Below are 26,089 nucleotides of genomic sequence, written 5' to 3'. Positions count from 1 at the left end.
GGTATCCAAGAAGAAGTTGAAGAAACGGGACAGGCCACTCTGCGACACACCACCTGCCACAGCTATCACACCCTGGAAACTTCCTGTTGCAAGTAGGTGCAGGCAACAGAGCACCTGCACATGTGTTGGTATGGCGTGCCCCCTTGGTGTCTAATGCTCCAGGAATGGGTGCAGGTCCTGTATCAGGTCTAGGAAAGTTTGTGGGTGTAGCCTGTACCTCTCATGTATTTCTGCCTCAGTCATTTGGAACAGTGTGACACGCAGTCTGTTAACACGATCTTCCCTTCTCCAGACCCTCAGTCCTGGTGCTCGCAAACGTAGCCACCTTGCTATAACATAGAGGGCTGCCATTGTGTTCACACTGTTGCATTTCGGGGCTGTTTTTATGCAGTGCACCTGATTACCACCTGCTTGGAGCCTTTTTTCATTTTGATCACTGATCTGATCTGGAGATTGGTATTGGTGGAATTGGTGACATTACCTGTGTGCACCAATAAGCTAGTCGTCAATGCATTATTATAAACAAATATGGTAAACACCCAAAAATTCAGACTACTTTGTTTATGTTAATATCGTCAGTTGACCTTGAAATACGAATAACGAGAAGCTCGTCCCAGACTGATGTTGTCTGAGGTGTTCTTATTAATGTTATTGAATGGATGACTCGAGACTCTCACAGGTTCTTAGAAAGATAAGAACAGACAGCACCAATGTCAAAGGTAGACCTGGCGATCACCAGGCAGAAAATGGAGTCTCAGCCCACTCAAAATTGAGTATGGCCTTATAGGCCACACTCCAGGAGTTACCTCACCACTGCTTGCATTTTTCTGCCCATCAAGGGGATTTTCTCCACACAGTTTGGGACTGCCAAGTTCAGTTATCACCACCTTTTGAACAATGGTATTGACATGCTTTGGGACGGTATTGGGCTGGTCCCTTCCCAGTGATCCTAGATTAGCCCTTTTGCCTATCACCAACAACGCAGTGAGTAACAAATAAAGAGCTTTCCTGTGGATTGGATTAGTGGTGGCCAAGAGCAATATTGTCAGAGATTGGAAAAAACTAGAGACTCATCATTGGCAGAATGGAAGAAAGACCTGGATAAATGTATGAACCAGGAAAAAATATATTTTGGTAGCTAGAGGTTTCCCCATAAGCCCACAAGATCTGGAGTGAATGGGCTCAGTATCGAGGACAACACTTAAGCTTTGTACCACTCAGTCCTGGTTCTTGGATAACGAGGTGCACACCTATAGGACCTGATGGGCTGGGACTACATTCATGACTTAAGTGAGAGGAGAGGGGTTGGAATCAACGGTTCTTCTGGCATCTGGATTTCATGCTTTATTACTGACATGGCCAAGAGTGGAGCCTTTTGTATGTTTGAGAGTATCACATAACTGAGTGAGTTATTTTCTAGTAGGAGTGAAGAATTGTCAGTCTCCAGTGGAGACTGAGTTCATTCAGAACTCAGTAAAGCATTTGAGAGGCACTTACATTTAAGGTTACTAAACAAATCAACCATCTTCATCTACTTAGCCTCTATACCCTCATATCCTCTTTCCCAAACAAAACTCATCATTATTTTCCCTAAGAAATCATGCCTCCTCACTGGAGAACTATACAGCTTGTGATGGCAGGCTTTAAGCAGCCCTTACCCTAAAGACCATACAAAAGACTACCCCCCCCATCTCCCGCTCCTTCACCTTTACCCAGTCTCCCACTTCTTTGCCTCTACCCTCTCTGGCAACCCCCAAACCAAACATTTTATTCCCAAGCTCGCCATCAATTTCCCTAGGAAACCTTGCCATCGTCTGGAGAATTATGTAACTTATGTCATCTTATTCTATGTTTTGCCTCCTCGCAAACCTCTTCCTTAACCCTCCACCCTTCCAAACGCCCCACCATCGTCATTATAACACATTTTCTCTCAACTGGAGAGTCATGTAATCTGTGCTATCTTACTTCCCATCAGTGTATTTTTACATTCTTTCATTCGCAAAAGGCCACTGCCACAAAAAAGCGTGATTAAGAAATGAACTGAAACAGAACAATGAAGAGTTTGATTAGTTCCACAAAGACTTAGTTGTCACCAAATGGGTGGCAGAGGACATGTAGCCTAATATGGGTAATAGTTTATATTCCTTTTCTTGTATTTCTTTTTTGCAAATTTTGTCATACTATCCCAAGCACCCACTCACCTCCCTGAGCCCATTCCAAGCCGAGAACAATCAGTTTCCACCATTAGGAAGGTTACAGGCACCGAAAACAACCAACTGCTGAAAACGCAATACATACAATACCAATAGACAAGGGATATAACAAAAATCATAACAGCAAATTCATCGTGAAATCCTCCCTATGCAAGTATCGGCCCGGGCTGTCCCACTCCTGCCAGACCCCTTCCTAAGCCCCCTACCCCCCTCCATGTCCCTTCCCCAATCATGGCCTCCTCATCCAAGTCACTAATCCAGGCCCTCAATAATGGTGCCCAAATTTCCAGGCCTCTTTTCCTAGCCACCCACCCCTTCAGAGCATAAACTGCTGATTCCATAAAGTATATGGCTAAGAATCGAGCCATCCAATGCTGACTTGTGGGCAAAACCGGGTCTAGCCATCCTGTGGCCAAGCAGAGTCTTAATACCATCCTGGCTATGAACATAAAGACCTGGACATAGCTTGGGGTCATGTCCTCGCACTCCCCTAAAAAAATTTGCTGGGGAGTACTTGCTATCTGAAGCCCCAGCCGTGTCTCTAGCATTCTACCAATATCCTTATTAAGACTATCAAGGCTAGGGCGGGTTGCAAACATATGAATAAGTCTGCCGCATATCTGTCGCATCGAGGGCAATGTGTTCCAGCAACCCCTCCCCATTTCACAATCTTCGCTGGAGTAATATAAAGATTGAACCATGTTTTAAAGTATTGCATCTACATGTTAGCTGCAATAAAAGTAGATTGTGCAAGATACAGAGAATCCTTGCATTGCCCTGTACCCACTTCTAGCAGTTCTTCCCACCTTCTAGTATGCTTAGCTAGTTCATCCACCATCGTAACCTGGAGCATCCTCTAAAGTATACCCAATGAGGGTTTAGATTTTGAGAATCAAGTCAATCACATAAACTCTAGAAAACCTGCTAATCCCCCCATCGTATATTCCCCAAAAATCTCTTATCTGCAGATATTTAAAACATTCCCTGTGCTTGCTTTTTATCTCTTCATATGAGCAAATGCCAGCATCTCTCACAAAATCTCCAAGCTTTAACAACCCAATCTCTTTCCACCACCTGGCATAACCATCCCTAAAAATATCAGGGAGCAGGGTATTATTGTTAATATGTGTATAGCAGTTCGAATGACCTAACCCAAGTTTCTTCCGGACTGCCGTCCATACTCCGTATGCAGAAGTCAAAGTTTTAAACTTGACCCTTTCGAAGTATCGAAACTCCAAATGGTGCATAAGACAGCGCCTGGCATCATCTCCGAATAGTAATTCATATGTTGAAGGGGAGCCCTACTCGCATAATCCCACTTCCCCTTCTCCCTTAAACAGAACTGCCATTTGTTGAAGAGCCGAAGTCCAGTAATACAGCAAGAGATTTGAGACGGCCCAACCTCCACGATCCCTGGGAAGTGTCAGAAACTTCGAGGCCCTTCTGGGATGTGAATAGGCCCACAAAAACCTAGATTTTATCTGGTTGAATACCTTCAACCAGCAGCCGTCAACCTCCAAGGGTTTAGACATAAGAAAATACAAAATCTTAGGTAAAAACTGCATTTTTTACTACATTGCTCCTCCCAATCAATGTAAGCCTAAGGATATTCATTCTCGCAAAGTCCAGTTTAGTTCTCCGAATCAGCGGGCCCAAGTTATCCTCCACAATTTTCTCAATATCTGCGGTGATATCCACCCCAAGGTAAACAGTATGCGGAATCACTGGTCTATCACTTGATTGAGCCATTCTATTGACAACACTTTGTGTTTTGTTCTGGTTTAGCAGATACCCCGAAAGCTGTCCGAACTTCACTGCCTCCATCTCAATTTCTCTCAGGGCAACCTCTGGATCGGGAGTAACAACTGCCAAATCATCAGCGTATGCTGGGATTTTCGTCTACCCCTTCCTTACTGTGTATTGGTAAGATTAAAATGTTGTCCTTAATTTTCCTCATCAAGGGAACTATATACAGGGCAAACAGTAAGCGAGGGCAGTGATATCCCTGTCTTGTACCGTGTCCTATAGCCACTACATCAGACATACCTCCCATTACCGAGATCCTGACTACTGAATTGTATTATAGAGTTTGAATTACTGTAATAAACCCAGGACCCAAGCCTTTTTTGTCCATTACTGCCCATAGGGATGGCCAGGAGACACTATTGAAAGCTTTCTCTGCATCAAGCAGTATTAAAGTCAAAGGGTCTCTGGCTATCTTTGTGGCATCAAATAATGTGATTGCCCGACGAATATGATCTATTGTACTGCGTCCAGGGATGAATCCATGCTGAACCGGGGAGACTTACTTCTTGATTACCCCAGCTAATCTCAAAGCCAAAACCTTTGCATACATTTTAACATCACTATTGCCCAAAGTAATTTGCCAATATGATCCTTATTCTTGGGCAGGCTTCCCTTTCTTGGGGTAAACTATTATATTGGCCGTAGCCCAAGACTCTGGTGCCTCTCCCCCAGATTGTGCTTTTAAAAAGACCTCCGCCATGATAGCTTGCAGACGGGAGGCAAACACCTTATAGAACTCTCAAGGTATAAGATCCGTCCCAGCCACCTTCCTCGCTGGTACAGATTGAATAGCCTTAATGACTTCTTCAGCCATAATTGGGTCATGCAGCAGTTCTTTCTCTTCCACAGTTAACCCCTCATATGACATATCCTCTAAATATTCATCACTTGATGAGGCTTATTTTGCAAGGCTCCTTCGTGTACAGCTGCAGATAATATTTTTAAAGAGAGGATTGTATTCCAGCCGGGTCAGAAATCAACACACTTTGAGGATCCCAAATCTCCCTAATCATACATCTTACCGGGCTGTGTATTTATCCGTGGCCTCTTTTGCAGAAATATCAACTATCGCTGATTTGGCAACCGCAATGCTCAGCTGAGCCTTTTCAATTTCTTCCCTCCTAGTTGTTGCCATAATTAGCTGATTTTCTGTGGCTAATAACTTCTCATACAGTTCTTGCAACAGTTTTCACCCTTTTCTGACCTGCCCAGCTGTATCTTGTGTCTCCCCCCATACTCCAGCCTTAAAAGCGTCCTACACAACATCTATCCGGGCACTCCTTATATTCTCCGCAATAAACCTCGAGAATCTAATTATTCATGTACTTAATATATCCCTCGTCATAGAGCAGGGCCCTTTCGAATGGCCAGCTAGAAGCAGGAGGGGAAGCTACCTCCATAACCATCTCCACCACCACAGGGATGTGGTCAGACATAACCCTTGGATATTTATATATTTGGTTTGTCAGTGCGAATTCATGAGACATAAAAATAATAGTCCCACCTAACATGGATCCGATGTGGGCCAGAACAAAAAGGTATATCCTGGATCATGTGGTTCTTTTTTAGCCCCAAATATCAGATAGCCCGTGGGCAGTACATTAGTGCGTCAGAGATCTAAAAACCCTTGGTTTACAGCCCTGAAACTACACCTCCCCAATCTTGGAGCGGCTCCCTTTAACGATAATGTGTATGTTAAAATCCCCGCAAATTATGAGAGGGAGCGGCCAGCCGGGTAATTCATTGTTAACCCCTTCGCTGCGGGGGTTAATCTCCCGCTGTGCTGGGGGTGAGGGGGGCGCTCCTGTGCTCATGACGAGCTGAGCTCGTCACAGGTGGACCGGCTCCCGTGGAACGTTCAGCACAGCAGGGGAATTCTCCCCGCACCTGAGCGTTCCACCGGCCATGACGAGCTGAGCTCGTCATGAGCACCGGAGCGCCGTGGCTCATGACGAGCTCGGCTCGTCATGAGCATGGGAGGCGTTAAGCCAGTCAAACATAGTCAAATCAGCTGCAACAAATCCATAAACCGAACATAATGTAAACATATTATTGTCTACACAACCTTGCACAATAGCCCATCGTCCAAACTTATCGGCGCTGCTACGTGGGAACCTAGCCCTCCCCTTACGAGCCATAATGGCCGCCCCCAGTGTACGCGTCCCTTGAGTGGTGTTAGTCACTAGTTGATACCCTACTAACTCTGCTAATTCTCGTCTATTTGCCTCTATGTGGGTCTCTTGAAGACAGACTATGTCTGCCTTCAAGAATTGTATATCCATATTAACTCTTCTTTTTTTCAAGGGATTATTTCAAGCACAAATGTTTAGTGACGCTATCCTTAACTTACTCGTTTACATTTAGCTGTTGTCCAACGGCACTTATCAAACGTCCTGCCCATAACCACCTCCCCTACAAAGCATGCTTGGAACTTCCCTACCACAGACCACCTGCTCCCCCACCTCTCCAACCACCCATAAGCACCCCCTAACTCACCCCCACTCTTGTTATGAGGAAATAGGTAAAAAAGACCCTTATGATGCCTCCTGCACTCACGCCGACCCCCCCAAAAGCAATCCCCCAGCCTTCCCCACCTACTACTACCACCATTCTGATGATCGTGAAATCTAAAAACAGAAGAAAAATCTAATAGAATTAGGACCGTGTCCAATTGGGGAAGAAGAAAAAATATAACTCTACCCTTCTGGTGATGTAACTCCCCAGGCAGCTTTCAATTGCCATCATTTCTGCACCCTCTGTCCTTGGAGATTTAGTCCTAACCAGGTCAATTGTACAACCAATGGTCACACACGACTTCCCCCGATCGAAATCTCCTTCAAAATTTCTTGGGCTTGAATTTCCAATGAAAATACCCTGGGATTTCGTTTAAAGATGACATTGAGACGGGCAGGGCTCAAAAGGTAAACTTCACAGCCAAGTCTTTGGAAGGGTCCAATCAATTGTCCCAATCGCCACCTTCTCTCCACAAAAACATAGCAGAAATTCGGCCTCGAAAAAAGTTAAATGTAAATGTAGTAGTATTTGTATAGCGCACCAAATCGACCCCCGAAGGGGTAGCTCAGGCGCTTGTACGCATACCGCTGTGGAACCCTTCCTGGCTTTTCCCTGTGAAGTGCCCACTCCTGGGCACCCCCAAGGTGAAGCCAGGCATCCTAGCGTTGTTGGGGCCGTTGTGGAGATTAAGCAAGCTATTGCCCAGAGTTGCAGAGTGGGACCCATGATTAGAATAGGCACCGAGGCGAAAATTATCAGGTCCGTGATAATTGAGCCCAAGACCCGCCGAGGCGGGAATTGAATCCTGGTCCCGGGCAAGACCTCTGCATCAGGGTCTGCCGCTCTAACCATTGAGCCACACTTCTCCACAGGTGTGACCATCAAATGTACGTTTGGCCTCTGGTTTGGCCTTCTCGAAAATTGCACGGTGCAAAAGAAAATACCCAAAAAAAGATCAGGATGGCTCTAGTCTTTTCATTTTGATCTGGTTGCCCCCTTTGTTTTTTAGCATGAGAGAGAACCGATGCACTCTCTGCATCTCAGCCACTCAATTCCAATGAGCCAGCTCAGGGAAGGCCCCCTTCAATGCTCTCAGCATGAAAGCCCTAATATCGCTCCCCTCAAGAGTTCTCAGAAATACCAAGAAGTCTGAGATTATTTCTGTGCTGGTGGTTTTCAAAATCTTTGAGCTTCCACAACATGTCTGTCACCCGAGCTTCTTGAGAGGATAGCTGTCTTCCCATAGTCTCGGACCCAGCCTCTAGCACTATTGTTCGTTCTTCCACCACCGTTGTGCACTCTGAGATTTCGGTACAAGCCTTATCGACCTTACGCATGGCCCCTTGAAGTTTATTTGTAGCCAGATGTGTTCTCTTATTCTTCATGCGGGTTTCAATTTGCTTTAGTTTCAGTGTAAAATAGATTAGTCCCATGAGGGGGGAGATTCAGTCTTAAGATTCATAATTAGCACTTCCCGTGGGGTTTCCTCTAACTGCTGAACCCCGCTCCTCCAGAATAAGATTCGAGGAAGAATAGTCCCATCTCAGCTGGTTGGCCATACTCCAATCAGACTTAAAGACAAGCTCGCCAGGCCTCACTTTTACAAAATATTTCATCCTTTTCTGAGAGGCCACCCGTTTTTGAGCAGCTGGCTTAGCTATAAAGAGTGTCTCCAGAAGTGCCTGTTGCCGAGTCCGCATCAGATTGGAAATCACTAACCCTATATAGGTCAGATTCATCAGTAAGGGAGAAAAACTTTCTCAGCCCATACAGGAGTAGCCCCTGCTCTCAGCTTCTGCCCGCCATGACGAAGAACAGTGCTTGCTTCAATCCCCAGAAGTCGACTCTCCGAATCCGCCAAGCTTTCAGTTAGCAGAGATTGACTTAGCGGAGAGACACAATCTGTAATCTCAACCCCTGTATCGCCCAAAGGCAGATTAAAAACATCTTTATCGACCACTATATTGCCCGGAGATATCAAACAGGTTAAAGCTGTACTCACAATATTTGTCCCAAAAGAGGAATTTGCTACCGTTCTTATTTCCTAATGAATCATGGATGAAGCCACCACGAAGCCTGCTTTCTTGTTGCCAGCGTCCAGCAAAAATCTCTGGGATTACAGCCTGCTTCCCTCTCAACGAGTCAGCACTAGACCGCTGCTCCTTCAGTTTAAATTTACTGCCAGCGGGGGCAGCGACATCATCCGTCCTTAGCCCGGCCAGAGTTTTCGTACTCGGAGAGGGTCCCTACGCCCATGTGGGTACTTCAGCTTCGACATGATCTTTAGCAGCCTTATTCAGCTTCGGGGGCATCGTGAACTACCGGCTTCACCAGTGGCAATGACCAAACCCGCAAAACACCTCTGCAGCGGCACAGACCAAAAGCAAGTTAAGCTCAGAATAGATGTTTCCTTTAAGATAGGTCTGTAGCCTTCTCGCACCCTTCAACAGCACCATCGGCATTATCTAAGTATCACCAGTGATATAAATAACATATAGCGGGCTTGTGTGGGCGGCTCGCAAAGCGTTTAAGCAGCCGCCATCTTGCTCCTCAATCATTTATATTTCTATCGAAAGAACTTGGAAGTTAGAGAATTGATAATTATTCTTATGCTATTACATTTTATGGAGTATTCATGTGTAACTGCTACCCCAATGCGTGTTTTCTATATCTGCAGATAATGGGGTAGTCAAGTGGGGAAACCGGATCCAGCAAAGGTTGAGATGATTCATTTAACTAGGTTATGGTCAAGTTCAGTTAACTTGTGATTAACAAAGCAACCTCCAACCTATGTTTGGTTGACGGTCTGTAGAGATGTAGTCATTTGTGAGAACACCAGGTAGAGCTGCTAGTGAGTGCACTACTGTTTGTATCAGACTGTCCTATGTTGATTTGTTTAATATTGTGAAGTTTCTCTTTGTTAAGAGCCCTCAACAGAGATAGTAACGGTCTTCTCGAGATCAAGGCATTCATGCTCTTGAGCTATATTCTACAAGTTGCTCTTTAATGCCCTTTTTGGATAAATGAGTCTTTGTTCAACATATTGAGGAACTTTGTTACTTCGAGGTCAAGATCCCATCACAGATTTTGCATTTGCAGTATCAACATGGGATGTGTGTTCAGTGTGTTTTCCAGTGAGATCATAGAGACCTTTGAGTCTCTATGATCTCAAGTCCACCGCTTCAGATTAGTATTGCACCATAGAAGAGGTCATAGAGTCTGGACAGCTCAAATTTATTCGCCTCACATTCACTTCTCTTCCTCCGCTCATGGCATGCTGCTTTTTTCTGCTGATTCAGCAGGGTCTGCCAACTACTTACCGTCAGGAGCCAGGTATCTCGTATACCAGGAATTGTCCTTAAGAGAAGTTAGAAAGGATCAGAATGCACTCTTGATTGGCAGATCGCAGTCATCTGAGTTCCTTCATAGACAACTCTTCTTAAAGGACAGCACGGTGAATGGCAGCACATTCCAAATGCCACCTTTTCTTATATAGTCTTGGTTACTCTGTGCTTATCTCTCAATCTGTGTACACAATCTTTTTTTCCACTTAGGGGTGGGTGGGGGGGGGGGGGGGGGCGGGGGAAGGGATTTTCAAGGTTGAAAGCCTTCTGGCTTGCAAGCGTATAGCAGGTTCCCTGGGTGGCAAACATCTTAGCTGGAAGATCCTGTGACATCTTTCAACGGGAAACGGCCACTACAACGCGGCCGTTTCCACGAAAACCTTAACCACGCATGCATTACAACGCATGCGTGGTTACAACGAAAGCCTTTACCACGCATACGTTTACTACGAGGAACGTAGTAAAGGCATGTGTGGTAAAGGGTACAATTAAAAAAAAGGGGGGGGGCTCCCTCCCCCCCCAAAAACTAACCTGAAGTCGAGATGTGCAGGCAATCGGCGTCGTATAAGAGGAAACGGAAAGAAACTTCTGCTTCCTCTTTACGACGTATGACGTCACCACTGAAGAATTCGTGGAGAAGGATAAGCGTGGAAATACCATTCCGTTGTAACGCATGCGTGGTAAAGACATGCGTTACAACGGAGTTCGTTGTAAGAACATACAACCTCTTTAAACATGACTTGCCAATTACAATATCTGACCAACACAAAGCAATAAGTGCCACATGTAACAAAAGTGAAATAGTGATTACCTAATTGCGATTTTCTGCAAATCGTAATTAGGTAATCGCTAATCCTAATGTATGAGTTTCCTCCATGAGTTTCATTTAGCGATTCTGAGGGGGTCACAACTTGACCTACCTCATGAATGTTAATGAGTTAGGTTGCAATTTGTGACCCACTGGGAATCACGTGGATGGTGGACTGCTGGCGTCAGCAGACCACCATGCCCTTGGGTGCTTTTAAATAAAGCAATATATATATTTTTTTAATGGCAGCCCGTTTTCCTTAAAGGGTTGAATAAAGTTTTCGTATTCTTTTTTAACAACAGTCAGTGGTCCATGGGACCAATGCCTGCTCTGAAAAAACGTTTTGGCTACCATTTGCAAATGGGTTACTACCAACTTAAAGTAGGTGGTAAAATGCATATGTTTTGCGACCGCATTTTGGTCACAAATCAACATTACCACCTGTTGCGATTCGATACTAGGAAGGATGCCCTAAAAATGCCCCTTCTTAATAACCGAATCGGTATGTATTTGCAATTCCAAATTGTAATTCGGTAACATGTTACTAAAACGCAAATTGGAATTCATACATACCAAAATACATTTTACCGGTTGCAAAGAGCCTGATTCTGTGAATCGGGCTGTTTGCGATCGGTAAATGCATGATAAATGTGGCCCTAAAACGTTAATATTAAATAACAATTGGGTGAAAAGGGTATACAAGGACCATTGCAAAGCCTTACTTATAAAGGTGTTTGCACAAATAAATACAAAAAAAATTCAAAAGGGAAATTTTTCAGAAAAGAAGCACATTTAGCTCAAAGGTTTCAGTGTAATGAATTATTAGGAAAGGAGACGAGGAATTTCATAAGAAACATGGCATGTTTCAACAGGCTAGGCCTTTTAGGGCTTCAAATGTGGTGTCGCATAACATTTCAGCAATTATATTCTTTGGACTCTTGGTCCTAGTCAAACTTACCAGGCCAGTCTCTGTCAAAGACTAAGATAGCCACAGGCCATATTGTGCTGCATCAAAAGAAAAATGTCTTACTATTAACTACAATTCACAACATACACTTTTTCTGATGCACCCTATTTAATGTGCTAGGTATGACAGGGATCCTTCAAAGTATGAACAAGTGGAAAAAAGGTTTGTTAGACTATCAAAATTAAAGCACAATCTTTTATAAAATACCGACAAAATGCAGTCTCACCTACAGAAAGAAGTCGCCACATGACAGCAGGTGTGGCAAAGCAGGCAAACACATCGTCTGTGCAGGTGAAATGGGTGAGATGCGGAAGAATAACTGACTGTCCCCGGCACTGACCCCACATGTACACCTGGCCACTTTGGGTCTTAGCTGCAGAAGTGTGAGCAGAGTGGCAAGCTGCAATCTCTACGACCCTATGAAAGGTAAAACACAGGCATTGCAACACTTGCCTAAAGCAAATATAAAACAATGTGAATGAACATAACATGGAACAAAAAAATGAGTAAAAACAAAATCAATACTAATTTGCAGCAGAAAAGACACAAGCACCTTGGTTACCTGAGCATAATCTAGCCCCTGAAGCCATTTTACAACAGGTTTTAGACTAGAATTAAGGCACAAACTGAAGTTCTGGGTATGCAAACTAATATAGATGAAACCCCATTTGATTAACCTCTATGAGTCAAAGAATAAGTTCAGCAAAATATCAATCTGTATCACTGCTGTGTTTATGTTAATATGATTTTGTCAGGCAAACATAGATATCGGGCGCCGCGGAAGGACGAATAGGTCCAAGGAGGAACCAGACCGAACTACTCGGTCTCTTTCTCTGCCAGGCGACCCATGAGGCTTTTAACAAAGAAATAACAGATAAAGCTTGAGGGAATCCCCCTCTAACAGTTACAGCGCCTTAGCGTGCGCTACACATAGCCAAAATATGACACAAACACTTAATTTAAGTTTATTATAATTTAATTTGCACTTTATCACATATCTTTCGAGAAAAGCCAGCTTAGAACTCAAAAGGCACTGACTGAAACATGTAGACCAGACTGGACGCTGGAGGTCATCATAGCACTCCTTTTTATGTCCCTTTGCCTTTTTAACCTGCTAACAGAGGCCCAGTTTATTAAAAATTGTTAACCCTCGGGTGCTGGGACCTCTTGTATAGCCTTTTAATCTTCACTCGTTTCACCCCTTCACTGCACACTCAGCAATATACCAGCTCCGCAGTCACCTGGCGTTGCAGCACATCCGGGGCACATTCGGTGCCACTGTGGTGGGCCCGATGATGAAGCATGCCACCGACTAGGTCGGTGGGTGAGGGCTTTTAAAGGAAAACAGTGCTTTTTTCCTTATTATGATTGTCTGACGTACCTGAGTCATCTATACCCCTCCTATAATTAGCTAGTCCTCATTGATCTAAACATAGATATGTATCAAACAAGATGACAAATGTGTTCGCCCTGTATGAGACACTACACTTTGATGCAGATGACATGATCTTAAATTAATGAAGGTCTAAAGGTGGCTTAGATTACTTGAGAATATGCACTGGTATAGTAGCGTTCTTGCATATGCTATACAGAGGATCAGCAGAGAAAGCACAATTCTCATCTTAGTTACAACTCTAAACGTAAACACTGCTCGATGCGTTCAGACAGATGCTTTAGTATCACCTCCAGGACGCGCCAAGCCTGATGACCATAAGGAAACAGACCAACTGAGGAAAATAAATGTTCTATAACTTTGAGGAAATAAAAATAAGCTTGACGTAAAATATCTCTATAAGCAGTGATAAAACTCAAAATAATCTAAGAAAAGACAACTGGAGGCATAATGGTGTGAAAGGTACAGAGACATTTAAATTCGAAAAAAGAACGCCAACTACTGCCAATGTAGATTACTTTAAGATTGGGACCATGATCAAATTTCAATAGCACAGCAGCCATTCTGTGTCACGTGGCTGGATAAGCTTTATGGGCATATAGTAGTGCAAACCGTTGGAAAACTCCAGCCAGAAATGGAACAGTTTGTTGCCAATCACAGCTCTTTAAGAGATTTGGTGAGACAGTCAACTTTCCTAGATTAAGGAATGAAAAGGCCTTTAGTGACCTTATAATATGAGGTTGCTTTCAGAGCAGACAATTTAGGACCATCCCTAAGTTCTTAATATTGTGTGAAGGATCAATTGTTTGACTCAACAATGGGTGCAGGGGGATGTTTTGGCTAAGATTATTTAGTTCTGTCCCCTAATTACCACCTGCGCCTCATACATTTTAAATATCTGCATAGACTGTACTGTTACGCCATCCAGCTGCACAAAATGGGCCTCACTCCCAGCAATAGGTGTCTCCGCTGCTCAGCCCCCGCAGCTGACTTCTCCCATCTTTCCTGGCTTTGCCCAAAGGTCTGCATAATGGTGCGCTGTGTGCACCGCCATCACTGAGATCACCTCTACATCTGTTACGCCTGTCCCGCTGCTATATCCTTTTGGGTTTCGTGAAATATTGTCTGGACGCCTCCTGCCAACTCACCCCTATGCTGCTCAATCTAGCTCAGTGTAGGGTTGCCATACACGGAGGCAGAGACCCGCGCCCCAGTTAGCGCTTGGCTTGAGGACGCTGCGCGCTGTAAGATGCTTTTAGCCGAATTCTGGGATTTAATACTGGCTGCTTCCCACCCGCTTGACATCTGGGGCCCCCTCATCTCTTACCTCCTATGCCAGAGCGCTTTGGCCCCCGCAGCCTCTCCCACATCCCCCGCCGGTACTTTGCCTACGGCGGTCGCCGGTGTGGACTCGTATGGTGTTGCCTTCCCCTCTGTGCTTTCTGTCGGCTCCCTGCTACCTCTCTCACCAGCACTTGATCTCCTCTGGGCAACCCTTCATCTCTCTCTCGCGCCATCCCCTGTCATTTCGCTCCAGGTTATGCCATGAGCAGCTCATGTATAATTGTTTTCATGATGCATGTATCAGATGTGGTTCTCTTCTTTTAGTGCGGAACCCCCGCCTATGTGCATTGTAACTTGATGTGCAAGTTTATCAATAAAGGTTTTTGAAAACTTACAATTTAATTTTTTTTTTAAAAGATTATTTAGTTAGTGGCAAGCATACCCTAGATGTAGCTACGTATTTCCACTGTTCACTTGTAAACCGTGTTGTGCATTCATCCTTGAATTTCAAAAGCATCCAAGGAATAATAGTAAGATGTTCAGACAAGTTACAAAGTTCCAGCACTATCTATGTGTGTCCTCTGCAATATTTTGCACCACAAAGGTACACCCCGGATTAAGGAGATGGTGATGTATGTAATGAAAAGGCACTGCACTAATGGGGAGCTGGAAGGACCACACAGTCAAGGCCCCCGTAAAGGGTACTGTTGACTGCTGTACACAGTCTTGTAAAAATAACTTGAATATTTTTAGAGGCATATCTTCAACAACTGCAACTGAAATAAATATGTCTATCACAGTTGTGTGGTCAGCCACAGCAAACATTCATGATAATTCAACAAAATAACCATAGCATAGTTGCCTTTATCCACAGTTCGGCTGAAGTTGTTAGTGGTGTCAAGAAAGGCAAGTTCATCGTCTTATAAGGAAAGTAAGCCAGACTGATAGAACTACAGTAACTGATAAAAATCACGATGGTATGCAGATGACTAGCTAAAACCTTTTCCAGAATCCTACTTAAGGAGAGAAAGATATTAGAATGCGTGCAGGATCAGAGCCTTCAAGTCAAGTGGAAAAGCAGCTAAAAAAAGGCCATACTTGCAAAATGCAAACATTTGCAGTTCTGTCTGAATAGAAAGTGATCTGCTCGAACTGTCAGATCGAGAAGGAAGCAGGTTTCTTGAGTAGTCACTCATGGAGTTCATGCCATCAGTCAATTCACAAACCTCATCTCTGTATTGGAAGATTCTGCCAGGGAGGCAGAAGCCAAATTCTATGCACCAGAGCCCAGTTCAGCCTGAACTGGGAATCTAGGCGAGAGAGTCTATGAGAGGAACAAGATACTTACCTTTGGTAACGTCTTATCTGGTCTAGCAGCAGATTCATTAGCTTAGAATATTCCTGAGGAGTCAGATTGGATCCGAAAATATTTTAGTGAGCAGTACCCCTGCGTGCCAGTTGGAGGAGTCATTCGGCTCCACATGGCGTCAGTGGCATTGTCCGAGCCAGACGTGACCTGCGCGGTGAAAGGAGCCACCCCAGTGCGCGGATGTCAGTTTCCTTTCGCAGCTTTCCACGGCAGAAGTGTGGAGCCACGAAGAACACCAACCACTGGTGCATTAAACTAGGGCCCTTAAAAGGGAAGCAGCTGTTAATTCTAAAATCAATTCACCAGCTTTCCACGGCAGAAGTGTGGAGCCACGAAGAACACCAACCACTGGTGCATTAAACTAGGGCCCTTAAAAGGGAAGCAGCTGTTAACTCTAAAAACCATTCACAAAGAGGGGAGGATGGGTGGGCCGGTATGAAATTTACAGATAAGGCGTTACCGAAGGTAAGAAACTTTTTCATTTGATAGAGACTTCTAGCAGCAGAATCCTTACCTTAGAATATAACCAAGTAAAAAACTCCTCGGAGGAGGGGCTATGATATTGATTAGCCTAGAAAGCCTTGCAGGACCAAACAGGCGAACTGCCAAACATGCCGACCCCAACTGTCCAGCCAGTAGTGCTTTGTGAACGTGTGCAGGGAAGCCCAAGTTGCTGCCTAACAGATATCCAGGACAACTCCGCGAGCTATAGTAGTTGTCACAGCATTGGCTCTGGTAGAATTAATTTGCAAGCCTTTAGGGGATTGCTTTTTGGCCAGTTTGTAGCTGTTTATGATGCAGAGCATTATCTATTGTGTGATGGTCCATTCCTGCAGCTCCTTTCCTTTCTTTGCTCCAACGTCCCCCAAAAAGAGTTGATCATCCACCCGGAACTCTTTTGTGCAGTCAAGGTAGAACGACAGCGGTCTTTTTGGTTCAAGCCGATGGAGTCTCTCTTTTTCTTTAGATGGGTGAGGCGGAGTTGAGAAGGTAGGCAGAGTGATGAACTGGCCTACATGAAATGGCGCAACCACCTTCAGTAGAAAGGATGATCTAGTCCAAAGGACCAGTTTGTCTGGGTAGATGATCAGGTACGGAGGATGTGCTGATAGTGCCCGCAGCTCACTGACCCTCCACTAGGAAGGCTTTATTAATGGTAAGAAGCCTAAGAGAGCAGTTATATAGCGGCTCAAAGGGAGCACAGATCAAAAACTTGAGAACTAGATTTAGGTCCTACCGAGGCATAGTGAAAGGTGCTGGTGGGAAAATATGCTGAAGGCCTTTCAGAAACCTATTTGCAAAAGCGGATTAAAAAAGGATGGCTGACCTACAACCGCCGAAATGTCAAGTTGGCATACAACAAACCTTTCAATATGCCCAAAGCTAAGCCTTGCTGAAATAGGGTATGAATAAAGAAAAAAACCTGGAAAAGGGTTGTAGTTCAAGGGTCAAATTTTTATCTGTACATCATGCCACAAACTTGATCTATAGCAGCCGTATACCAGCTTGGCGGAACACTTGGCTGGCAAGATAACTTTGGAGACTTTAGGCCGAAGGTTAAAAGTTGTCACTGTTGCCGCTCAATCTCCATGCATGAAGGCGAAGCATTTTCAGGTTCAGGTACAGAACCCTGCCCTGCAACAGAAGATCACCCCACAGAGGCAGCTTGATTGTAGGAACTGAGCTTATGCTCAACAGCTCAGGATACCAGACTCTCAGTGCCTAATTGGACGCACAAGAATTACTTTAACCCGGTCGTTCCTGATCATCTTGAGAGCTCTGGACAGGAGTGGTATGGGCAGAACGGCATACAGGAGGCAAGAGCTCCACCCGAGATGAAAATAGTCTCCGAGCAAAAGCCGCCTTGGAAACTCCTGCGTGTAAAACTGCTGACATTGCGCATTCTCGATGGAGGCGAACAGATCTAACTAAGGCTCTCCCCTCTCTTGGAAAAAGACTTGCACCACCTCCGGAAGGAGACATCATCAGTGATCTGTTCTTTCTAATTTTGCGCCGCATTTTAATTCACTTTTGCTATCCACTCACCTGTACTTTCTGGTAGCGCTCTTGCGTTCCCACCGCACCCCGGTCTACCGCAGGTTTTACCTGATTGTTGTGGAGGGTGTAGGCGGTCTACTTACTTGCGGTTGGGGGCGGAGACAGGAGGTCAGCGTGCTAGGTGGGCAGTACTTAGGCAGCAAATCAGACTCGCAGAGCAGAGGACTCGTGCAGCTGAAGGCACCTTTGTAAGCGCACCTGCTACTGTGTTTTTAAAAACCTGTTCTTTCTAATTTTGCGCCGCATTTTAATTCACTTTTGCTATCCACTCACCTGTACTTTCTGGTAGCGCTCTTGCGTTCCCGCAACACCCCGGTCCACCGCAGGTTTTACCTGATTGTTGTGGAGGGCGTAGGCGGTCTCCTTACTTCCGGTTGGGGGCGGAGACAGGAGGTCAGCGTGCTAGGTGGGCAGTACTTAGGCAGCATGCCAGTCCCTACAGGCAGTGGGCGCGCTGCCGGCGTGCCAAAGGCAAGCCCGTCTGCGCCCGTCCGCGCCTGTCCGGGACCAGGGGCCACAAACCCTGGCAGTTTTATGGATTGTAACCTCACCTACAGTGCCTAGACATTGCTTGGTATGAAAGGGGTCACTGGCATCAACTGCCTACACTTATTAAATATTGCCAACAGCCACTCCGGTTGCTCCCACTGTAAATTTAAGCTTCAACTAGATAGTAAGGAGGACCTCTTGCAGCCCTCCCTTAAAATTCTACCCATTAAACTGTTGCTCCCTTCCTAAACACTCAGTCGAACTCGCTCTCCTAATAGAAGACCTTAAATCAGATGCAATATTCCTCACGGAGACCTGGTTACAGGATGAATCGGACCCAGCTGTCACTCAAAACCTGCCACCTGGGTACGTAATACAAACAGTGGATCGTAAAACTGGTAGAGGCGGAGGTTTAGCGATAATCTTTAGAGTTAACTTCTGTTGCCGATTCTCTATTGAGGAGCTGCCAGACTGTGAAAATATGAATTTTTCCCCGGAATTCTGTCCTACTAGCACTTTCTCTGGCTTACTACTCTACCGCCCCCCAGGGCCCATAGGACAATTTCTCAGCGCACACCAGACTCTTGTTGCTAATCTAGCACTTTCCCCAGCTAATTATACGATTTTGGGGAATATCAATATCCACCTGGACGATCCCTCCAACCACATTGCCAAAGAGCTACTAACCAGCTTATCAGCATTTCAAATTAACCAGAAAGGCTTTGTACCTACACATGTAAAAGGTCATCTTCTGGACCCGGTGCTCAGTAATGCATGGAATCTTCTGGTTGGCACCCCTATCCCCCTCCCTTGGACCGACCATTCATTGATTCCTTTAATCTGGGAAACTGTAGCCGCCATTCTTCGTCAGAGCGCTACTCTGAAAGTAGAAAGGAAATGGTCAAATCTCTCTGTTAGCCAATGGTCTAATCACCTGGAGACTACCACACCGTCCACCAGCTCCGATCCAGAGAGGGCGAATGACAACTACAATCTCTGGATCCAAAGCTCTTTGGATACATTACTCCCCAAAAGATCTTCTTACAAAAGATCCAACTTAAAAACAGCACCGTGGTTTCCCCCCGAATTAAGGGACCTCAAACAAAGCTGCAGGAAATTTGAAAGGCAATCAGGTAATACAAGACAGAAATTAAAATTGCCCAGTGCTCCTTTTATGAGAAGAAGATCAGTTCAGCCGCAAACTCTCCAAAAGAGGTCTTTCGTATCGCCAAATCCTTGGTCACCACACCACAGAAAACCCTCAACTCAGAGGATGCACTAGCCCGTGGCAACAACTTAACATAATACTTCCACCAAAAAATCCACCTGATCTGTCAATCCTTTGCTCCCCGCCAAACTGATCCTATCGTGTTCAGCACCAGGAGCTCTTCTCCTAACTTATTATGTTCTCTAGCGGAGTTCCCCTTACTAGACAAGGTTTCCCTGAATGCACTTATTTCTAGGGTGACCTCGGGTTCTCCTGTGGACCCTGCCCCTCCGCTGCACCTTTCCTTGGTTACCGATGCCATTTGCCCAGTAATTCAGGATATCTTAAATGCCTCCATCTCCTCAGGCACGGTCCCCCCGCCTGGAAATGCGCCCAGGTTAGGGCCCTCCTGAAAAAACCTAATTTAGATCATTCTAACATGGCCAACTATCGTCCCATATCCCGCCTTCCCTGGTTGAGCAAGCTGACTGAGAGACATCTAAACTCGACACTAGTACAGTATCTGGAGTCTAATAACCTGCTACATGTCTCACAAACAGGATTCCGCCCTCGACTAGGGACAGAGATGGCCCTTCTGACAGTAACAGAAGAAGCACGGAGACTCTTAGGTCAGGGCGGCTCAGCAGCTATTATTCTTTTAGATCTTAGTGAAGCTTTCAACACTGTTGATCATAACATCCTGGTGGAGCGACTAAAAAGTCTGGGAGTGACCCATTCGGCACTCACCTGGCTACAGTCTTTTCTTAATGACCGGTTTTTCCAGGTCTTTGAGGGCAATGCCTCCTCCAACTGCTGGCCTCTTAGCTGTGGGGTTCCCCAGGATTCTTCCCTGAGCCCCACACTCTTTAACACCTATATGGCACCTTTAGCAGAGATAGCCCTTCCATTCGGTATACAGATCATCACGTACGCAGATGACACCCAACTGGTGGTGGCCCTCAACCACCCGGAGGGTTCATCTTGCTCTCTAGGCAGCTGCCTGGAGGCAGTAGCCGAATGGATGAAACTATCTCACCTAAAGCTAAATGGTGGGGGGCGTGGCCAAGATGGCGGATGGAGAAGTCGCACTCTCCGCGTGCTCCTCCGTACCCGCTTTGCCCGGGCCGTGATTCTCAGCATTCTCCCCCTGAATAACCTCCACAAGGGGGGGGAACGGTGGCGAGGTGCTTTGTCCACCATCAACACCGAGGAAATCGATCTACGCGCCACAACGGAGGGAGAGCGAACCGCCCACGTCGAGGAGCCGGCCTACCGACGGAGGCCGCGGGTGTGCGAAAACCCGGGGACTCCCCGCCTGGCTAAACGGGACAAATTGAGGACCCCCAAGGGCCGCGCCGCCATCCATAGAAGCGGTGACCGGCGCCAGGAGACCCACTGGGGCTCTGGCGGGGCCGCGCGCGGCTCTCGGGAGCGGACGACATTGTGGCAGCAGAGACGAACCTGAACGCCAGCAGCATGGAAATTGAGGCCGAGGACGCGGCCTAGCACGAGACACACCTGGCCCGGCCTGAACGACGCGGCCCGGAGCAGCGGCCTGCCCTCTCCTGCACCCTGCGCCCTGTGAAGATCCCCGGCCCGGGAACTAGCGGTTGGACCTGAGGCCGTACACTCGGGAACTGGCAGGCTAGACCACGCACCTGGCGCACCGTGTGGCCCGGGGCAGCAAGTATGGAGAAGGGCAGCAGGAGGGGCGGCGCCGGGGGGAGCCGCTGCGACGGCCCACGCAGACTTCACAGCCCTGGGGCCGGACGGCTTTGGAGCCTGGGGGCGCGCATTTGCCCAGCCCAACGGGAGACCTGAGACCCCCCGTCTGGCCGTAGCGGGACTAGCTGAGAGCCCCCCCCGGGGCTGCATCGACACTTGCAGGAGGCGGGGACTGAGTCCGGTGGCCCACTGGGGACTTGAACCGCGAACAGCCGCGGCGCGACAGCGAAGGAGAGCCCAGACGCTGGCAGCCTGGAAATCGAGGCCCGGGACGCGGCCTAACACGGGACGTGCCCGGGTCCATCTGCACAGACGCGGCCCACCCCCCAACCCCCCCCCCCCTACCGCCCTGGGCAGCAAGTAAGAAGTGGTCCAGCGAGGGGACCGGCGACAGGGGGAGAGTCGCAACATCGGCCCACGAAGAATCCATAGCCATGAATCCCATAGTACACACACCTGGGGACTGAATCTCTAGAGCACCTGGGGACGTGCGTGCCCTCCTCGGCCGCGGGGGTACGCCATCGGCCTGGCTGCCTCGCCCCCTCCATCTGCCGGAACATTGATCTTACACCCTTGGTGGCATACACCGGCCCAGAGAGCTAGCTGCGCGCCGCCCTGCACACTACCCCATGGTCCCACAGCGGCACAGCACTGGACAGGCCTATAGCATTATCAACATAAACACTGGTCCTCACAGAGGTGCACCACTCGGATACACCACCCAGGTGGAACTCGCCCCACAGAGAGCCCTGCGCAGGAGGAGCCGTAGGCCGCGGAGTGTGGTGACCTACAGCGCAGAGGGCCCTCCACACGTGTGTTAGGAAAACAAGCGCAGCGACGAACGCCGTGTGAAATGCCCACGAAGAGAATGCAAGGGACAAGGCGCCACACACGCGAACAGCAGGAACATAATGGCGGGCCAGAGGAAAAAAGGGGACCGCACCCTCCCCGAAATGCTGAGCAAAAACCAAGCCAAAGGGGACAGGGGCCAATCGTCTTCGGGCACATCCAAAACGCAACGTGACCCAGAAGAGGGAGAGGTGCCCATTACCAGGTCCTTCATCGAGTCCCTCTTCAACTCCCTCCGGGAGGACTTTAACACAGTGAAACAGGAAATGGCAGGTGAGGTAGGAGAGATCAGGAGGGAGGTGGATGGCCTCGGTGAACGGGTGTCCAACATCGAAGACACGGGGCGAGCACAGGTTGAGGAAATGGAACTACAGCAGGACGTCATACGCCTGAAAGAACAACAGTTGGACCTACAAGCCCACAACGAGGACTTGGAGAATAGGTCCCGGAGGAACAACATCCGGGTCCGTGGGGTCCTATCCACAGACACTGAGGCGAACTTGCAGGCCCTATTCCGAGATATCCTAGGGGAACCACCAGACTTTTTAATCAGGATCTACAGAGGACATAGGATTGGGCTGGCGAGACGAGCACCCGCGCCGCCCCCGGACATTCTGGCCTTCCTACCAGACTACCCTCTCAAAGAGCGCATCCTCAAGGAAGCAAGGCCACAACAGCCACTGCGATTCCAGAGCCACCCGGTGGCCTTATTCCATGACCTTTCACCAATTACGCTCTAAAAACGCAAGGCCTTCAAACCTGCAACCGACTTTCCAAGAAGCAAAGAGATCCCATATGCCTGGGGACATCCCTTTCGACTGATTTTTAGATGGAACAACACCCTACACCAACTCCGCTCGCTCCAAGAGACATGCACAGTGCTCGGCATAGCGCAGGACAAGGAGGATGCACCATCGAGAACGCCCCGACGCCCACCCAGAGACGGGTGGCAGCAAATTGTGAGACGGCGCTCACCTGTAGAGCACTCGAAGCATGACGCACGCACTATCCAGTCAGAGAGAGCCAATGCCATCCACGAGGTGGAAAAAGACACCACATCCTCAGAATGATTAAACTCTGGGGAGTACGCATTAGCATAAATCATTAAATCGGTCTGGGGGTGGGAGGGGGAGCCGGGGAGGCGAACTGGCTGGACGTCCACACAGGTAACTCACCACAGCCTGCACCTCATGAGGGCAGGACTTGGACTAAGTTCTTTCTTTGGGGCTTTGGAAACACCAAGTTGGGGTAGGGGAAGGGGGAGGAGGGACGGGGGGGGGGATCCAGTTGGGGTAGGGGGTGGTTGGGGGGTACTGGGGGAGGGAGGGGGGGCGGGAGGGAGTTGTAGTTCCGAGAGGGGGGTGTTGTTCTGGGAGGGACCCCTCTGTCCACCCTTGTGTCTTTTCTTTTTTTTACCTGCATTCTGGTCGCTGCGCACACTTCTGGGAGCTTTAGAACCTGTCCTGACTAATGATGGCACACACTAGACTCACAGTCCTCTCTCTTAATGTACGGGGGCTTAATAATCCCATCAAGTGCCGAGCAGTCCTGTCCCAGCTGGAACACTCCGCAGCTGACATCTGCCTTCTCCAAGAGACACACCTCCTACCCAAGGACCACCACAGATTAAAATCCCGGGCCTTTCCTATACAGCTTTTCTCATCCACCTCCAAAAAAGTGGCAGGGGTGGCGATACTGGTATCCAAATCGTTTAAGGGCAAAGTGCTACAGTGGGAGGTGGAACTGAAGGGGCGATTGTTAGTGTACCGCTTCCTAATAGCCGGTATGACACTCTTGGTGGGCTCAATCTACTCACCCAATGAGAAACAGGAAGCATTCCTCCGAACGGCGCTAGCAGCAGCTACAGCCAACAGAGAATGCACTTACTGATAGGGGGGGACCTCAACTTAGTCTTCCACAACACAGCAGACAACTCCTGCCAACGCACAAGACATGTGGGAGCCCTTTCCGAATCGGGACACGCACACCTCCGGGAGCTCGGTTTTACCGACCTCTGGCGACATTTTCATCCATGCAGCACAGCCTATACCTATCACTCAGGGGCCCACAGATCCTATGCGAGGTTAGATTACTTTCTTTGCGCATCCCATCTAGCTGCGCGAGCCCAGGTCGTAGAGATACTACCGGCCTCGCTATAAGACCATTCACCAATGGTGGCCACCTTCTTCCTACCGGTAACGCCGGCCCCACGGCGATACTGGCGCCTCCGGGAACCCCTTCTTCGTACCGACGCGACAGTGAAGCGGATTAAAAGCGTCGTTGCGCAATTCCTGACCCACAACAACAATGCTGACAACCGCACGGGCGACGCAATGGTCAGCCCTTAAAGCAGTTTGCAAGGTGAATTAATCTCCGTGGCCACAGCCAACAATAAGGACAGAGAACAGAAACGAGCAGAGCTCATGCAGCGAGTGGCGGAACTGGAGCAAATGCACCAGCGCACCGGAGCCATGAGGGCCTGGCACCAACTCTGCACCGAGAGAAAAATGTTGCCCGCTCTCGACCAAGACGCGGCGGAGTATGCAGCTCTCCGTCTTCGGCAGGCATACTACACGGGAGGGGACTGTTGTGGACGGCTATTGGCGACCAAGCTGAGGGAGCAATGCGTGAGACAGGGAGTGCAGGCCCTGCGAACGGAGGGGGGTGGGCTAGTCTCGGAGGACGCTGATATAGCAGAGACCTTCGGGGCATTTTACCGGTCCCTCTACGTGGGTGACGCCCTTGACCTCCAAGCAGGTCAGACATACCTACAGGAAGCGCAGCTACCGTCCTTAAATGCAGCCCAAGCTGACTTCCTGGACAAGCCAATAGCCCTGGAAGAGGTAGTATCCGCAATCTCGCCCCTAAAACCCGGGAAATCCCCTGGACCCAATGGGTATCCAGCGATTTTTTATAAGACATTCTGCCATCAGGTGGCCCCCTTCCTCCGGGACCTTTTTAATTCCTTTGACCAACCGGGCGCAATTCCAGCAGAACTACTAGAGGCATCTATCTCGGTTATACCGAAACCCGGTAGGGATAAAACCCGCTGCGGCTCTTACCGACCGATCTCATTATTGAATATTGACTTTAAGCTCTATACCGGCAAATCGGCTCGCACCGTACATGCAACAACTTGTTGAACCGGATCAGGCCGGGTTCATACCCCAGCGACAAACTAGCGACAAAACCAGGAGAGTATTGCATCTCATTGAGGCCGGGTCGGGGACACGGCCAGACTGTATGCTTCTTACCATCGACGCGGAGAAAGCATTCGATTGGGTGCACTGGCCCTATCTAGAGCAGGTCCTGTGTCTTTTTGGTCTCGGGGACACACTTTCCACCCGCATTTTAAATTGCTATAGGCAACCCAATGCTACGGTGCGCGTTAATGGTCACACCTCCCCCAGATTCCCGATAGGCAGAGGGACCAGACAGGGATGTCCCCTTTCCCCAATCCTGTTTGCCCTCTACATGGAACCACTGGCGTAGAGAATTAGACAACATGCTCTCATTAAAGGCATTCAATTCGGAGGTGACACTCATAAGATCAGCCTCTATGCCGACGACATCCTGCTCTCCATTACCGATCCGGTTCCCTCGCTGCGTGCGCTCTTCGTGGAACTCCATAGCTTTGCGCTCGCCGCGGGGTTCAAAGTAAATGAGGATAAATCGGTCGCCCTCAACATCTCTCTGTCGCCGGAGACCCTGTCTGAGGTACGAGAAGAACACGATATGCAGTGGTCGGACACCACGGTCCACTACCTGGAAGTCCTACTGGGCCCCACCATCCCTGCCACGGTAGAAGCGAACTACACTAGACTCCGTACACAGCTACGAGAGGAGCTGCGGAGATGTAGACGCCATTCGCTCTCTTGGCTTGGGAGAATAGCAGCCACCAAAATTACACTATTACCACAGATCCTCTACCTGTTCCAGACCCTTCCCCTGTGACCACCTCAAGGCTTAATCCAGCAAACGCAGTCTGAGCTGGCACGGTACATTTGGCAGGGTCGTCGCCCGCGATTCAAACATGACATCGCAACCCTCCCACCTGCTTATG

The 26,089-nt window shown here is 48.0% G+C and overlaps 1 protein-coding gene across 5 annotated transcripts in view; it reads right to left on the bottom strand.

Annotated features, from left to right (window-relative positions):
• Positions 1–26,089, bottom strand: part of RCBTB1 (RCC1 and BTB domain containing protein 1) — a 324,966-nt gene that overhangs the window by 127,726 nt on the left and 171,151 nt on the right. For all 5 annotated transcript variants that reach the window (XM_086934962.1, XM_086934964.1, XM_086934966.1 and 2 more), the window contains one exon: positions 11,879–12,069. In XM_086934962.1, the coding sequence (XP_086791088.1) occupies positions 11,879–12,069 (191 nt within the window). The remainder of the gene's footprint in view (positions 1–11,878; positions 12,070–26,089) is intronic.

This window comes from Lissotriton vulgaris, chromosome 8 (assembly GCF_964263255.1).
Source record: "Lissotriton vulgaris chromosome 8, aLisVul1.2, whole genome shotgun sequence".
NCBI lineage: Eukaryota > Metazoa > Chordata > Amphibia > Caudata > Salamandridae > Lissotriton > Lissotriton vulgaris.
This window is presented reverse-complemented; position numbering and strand designations above follow the sequence as displayed.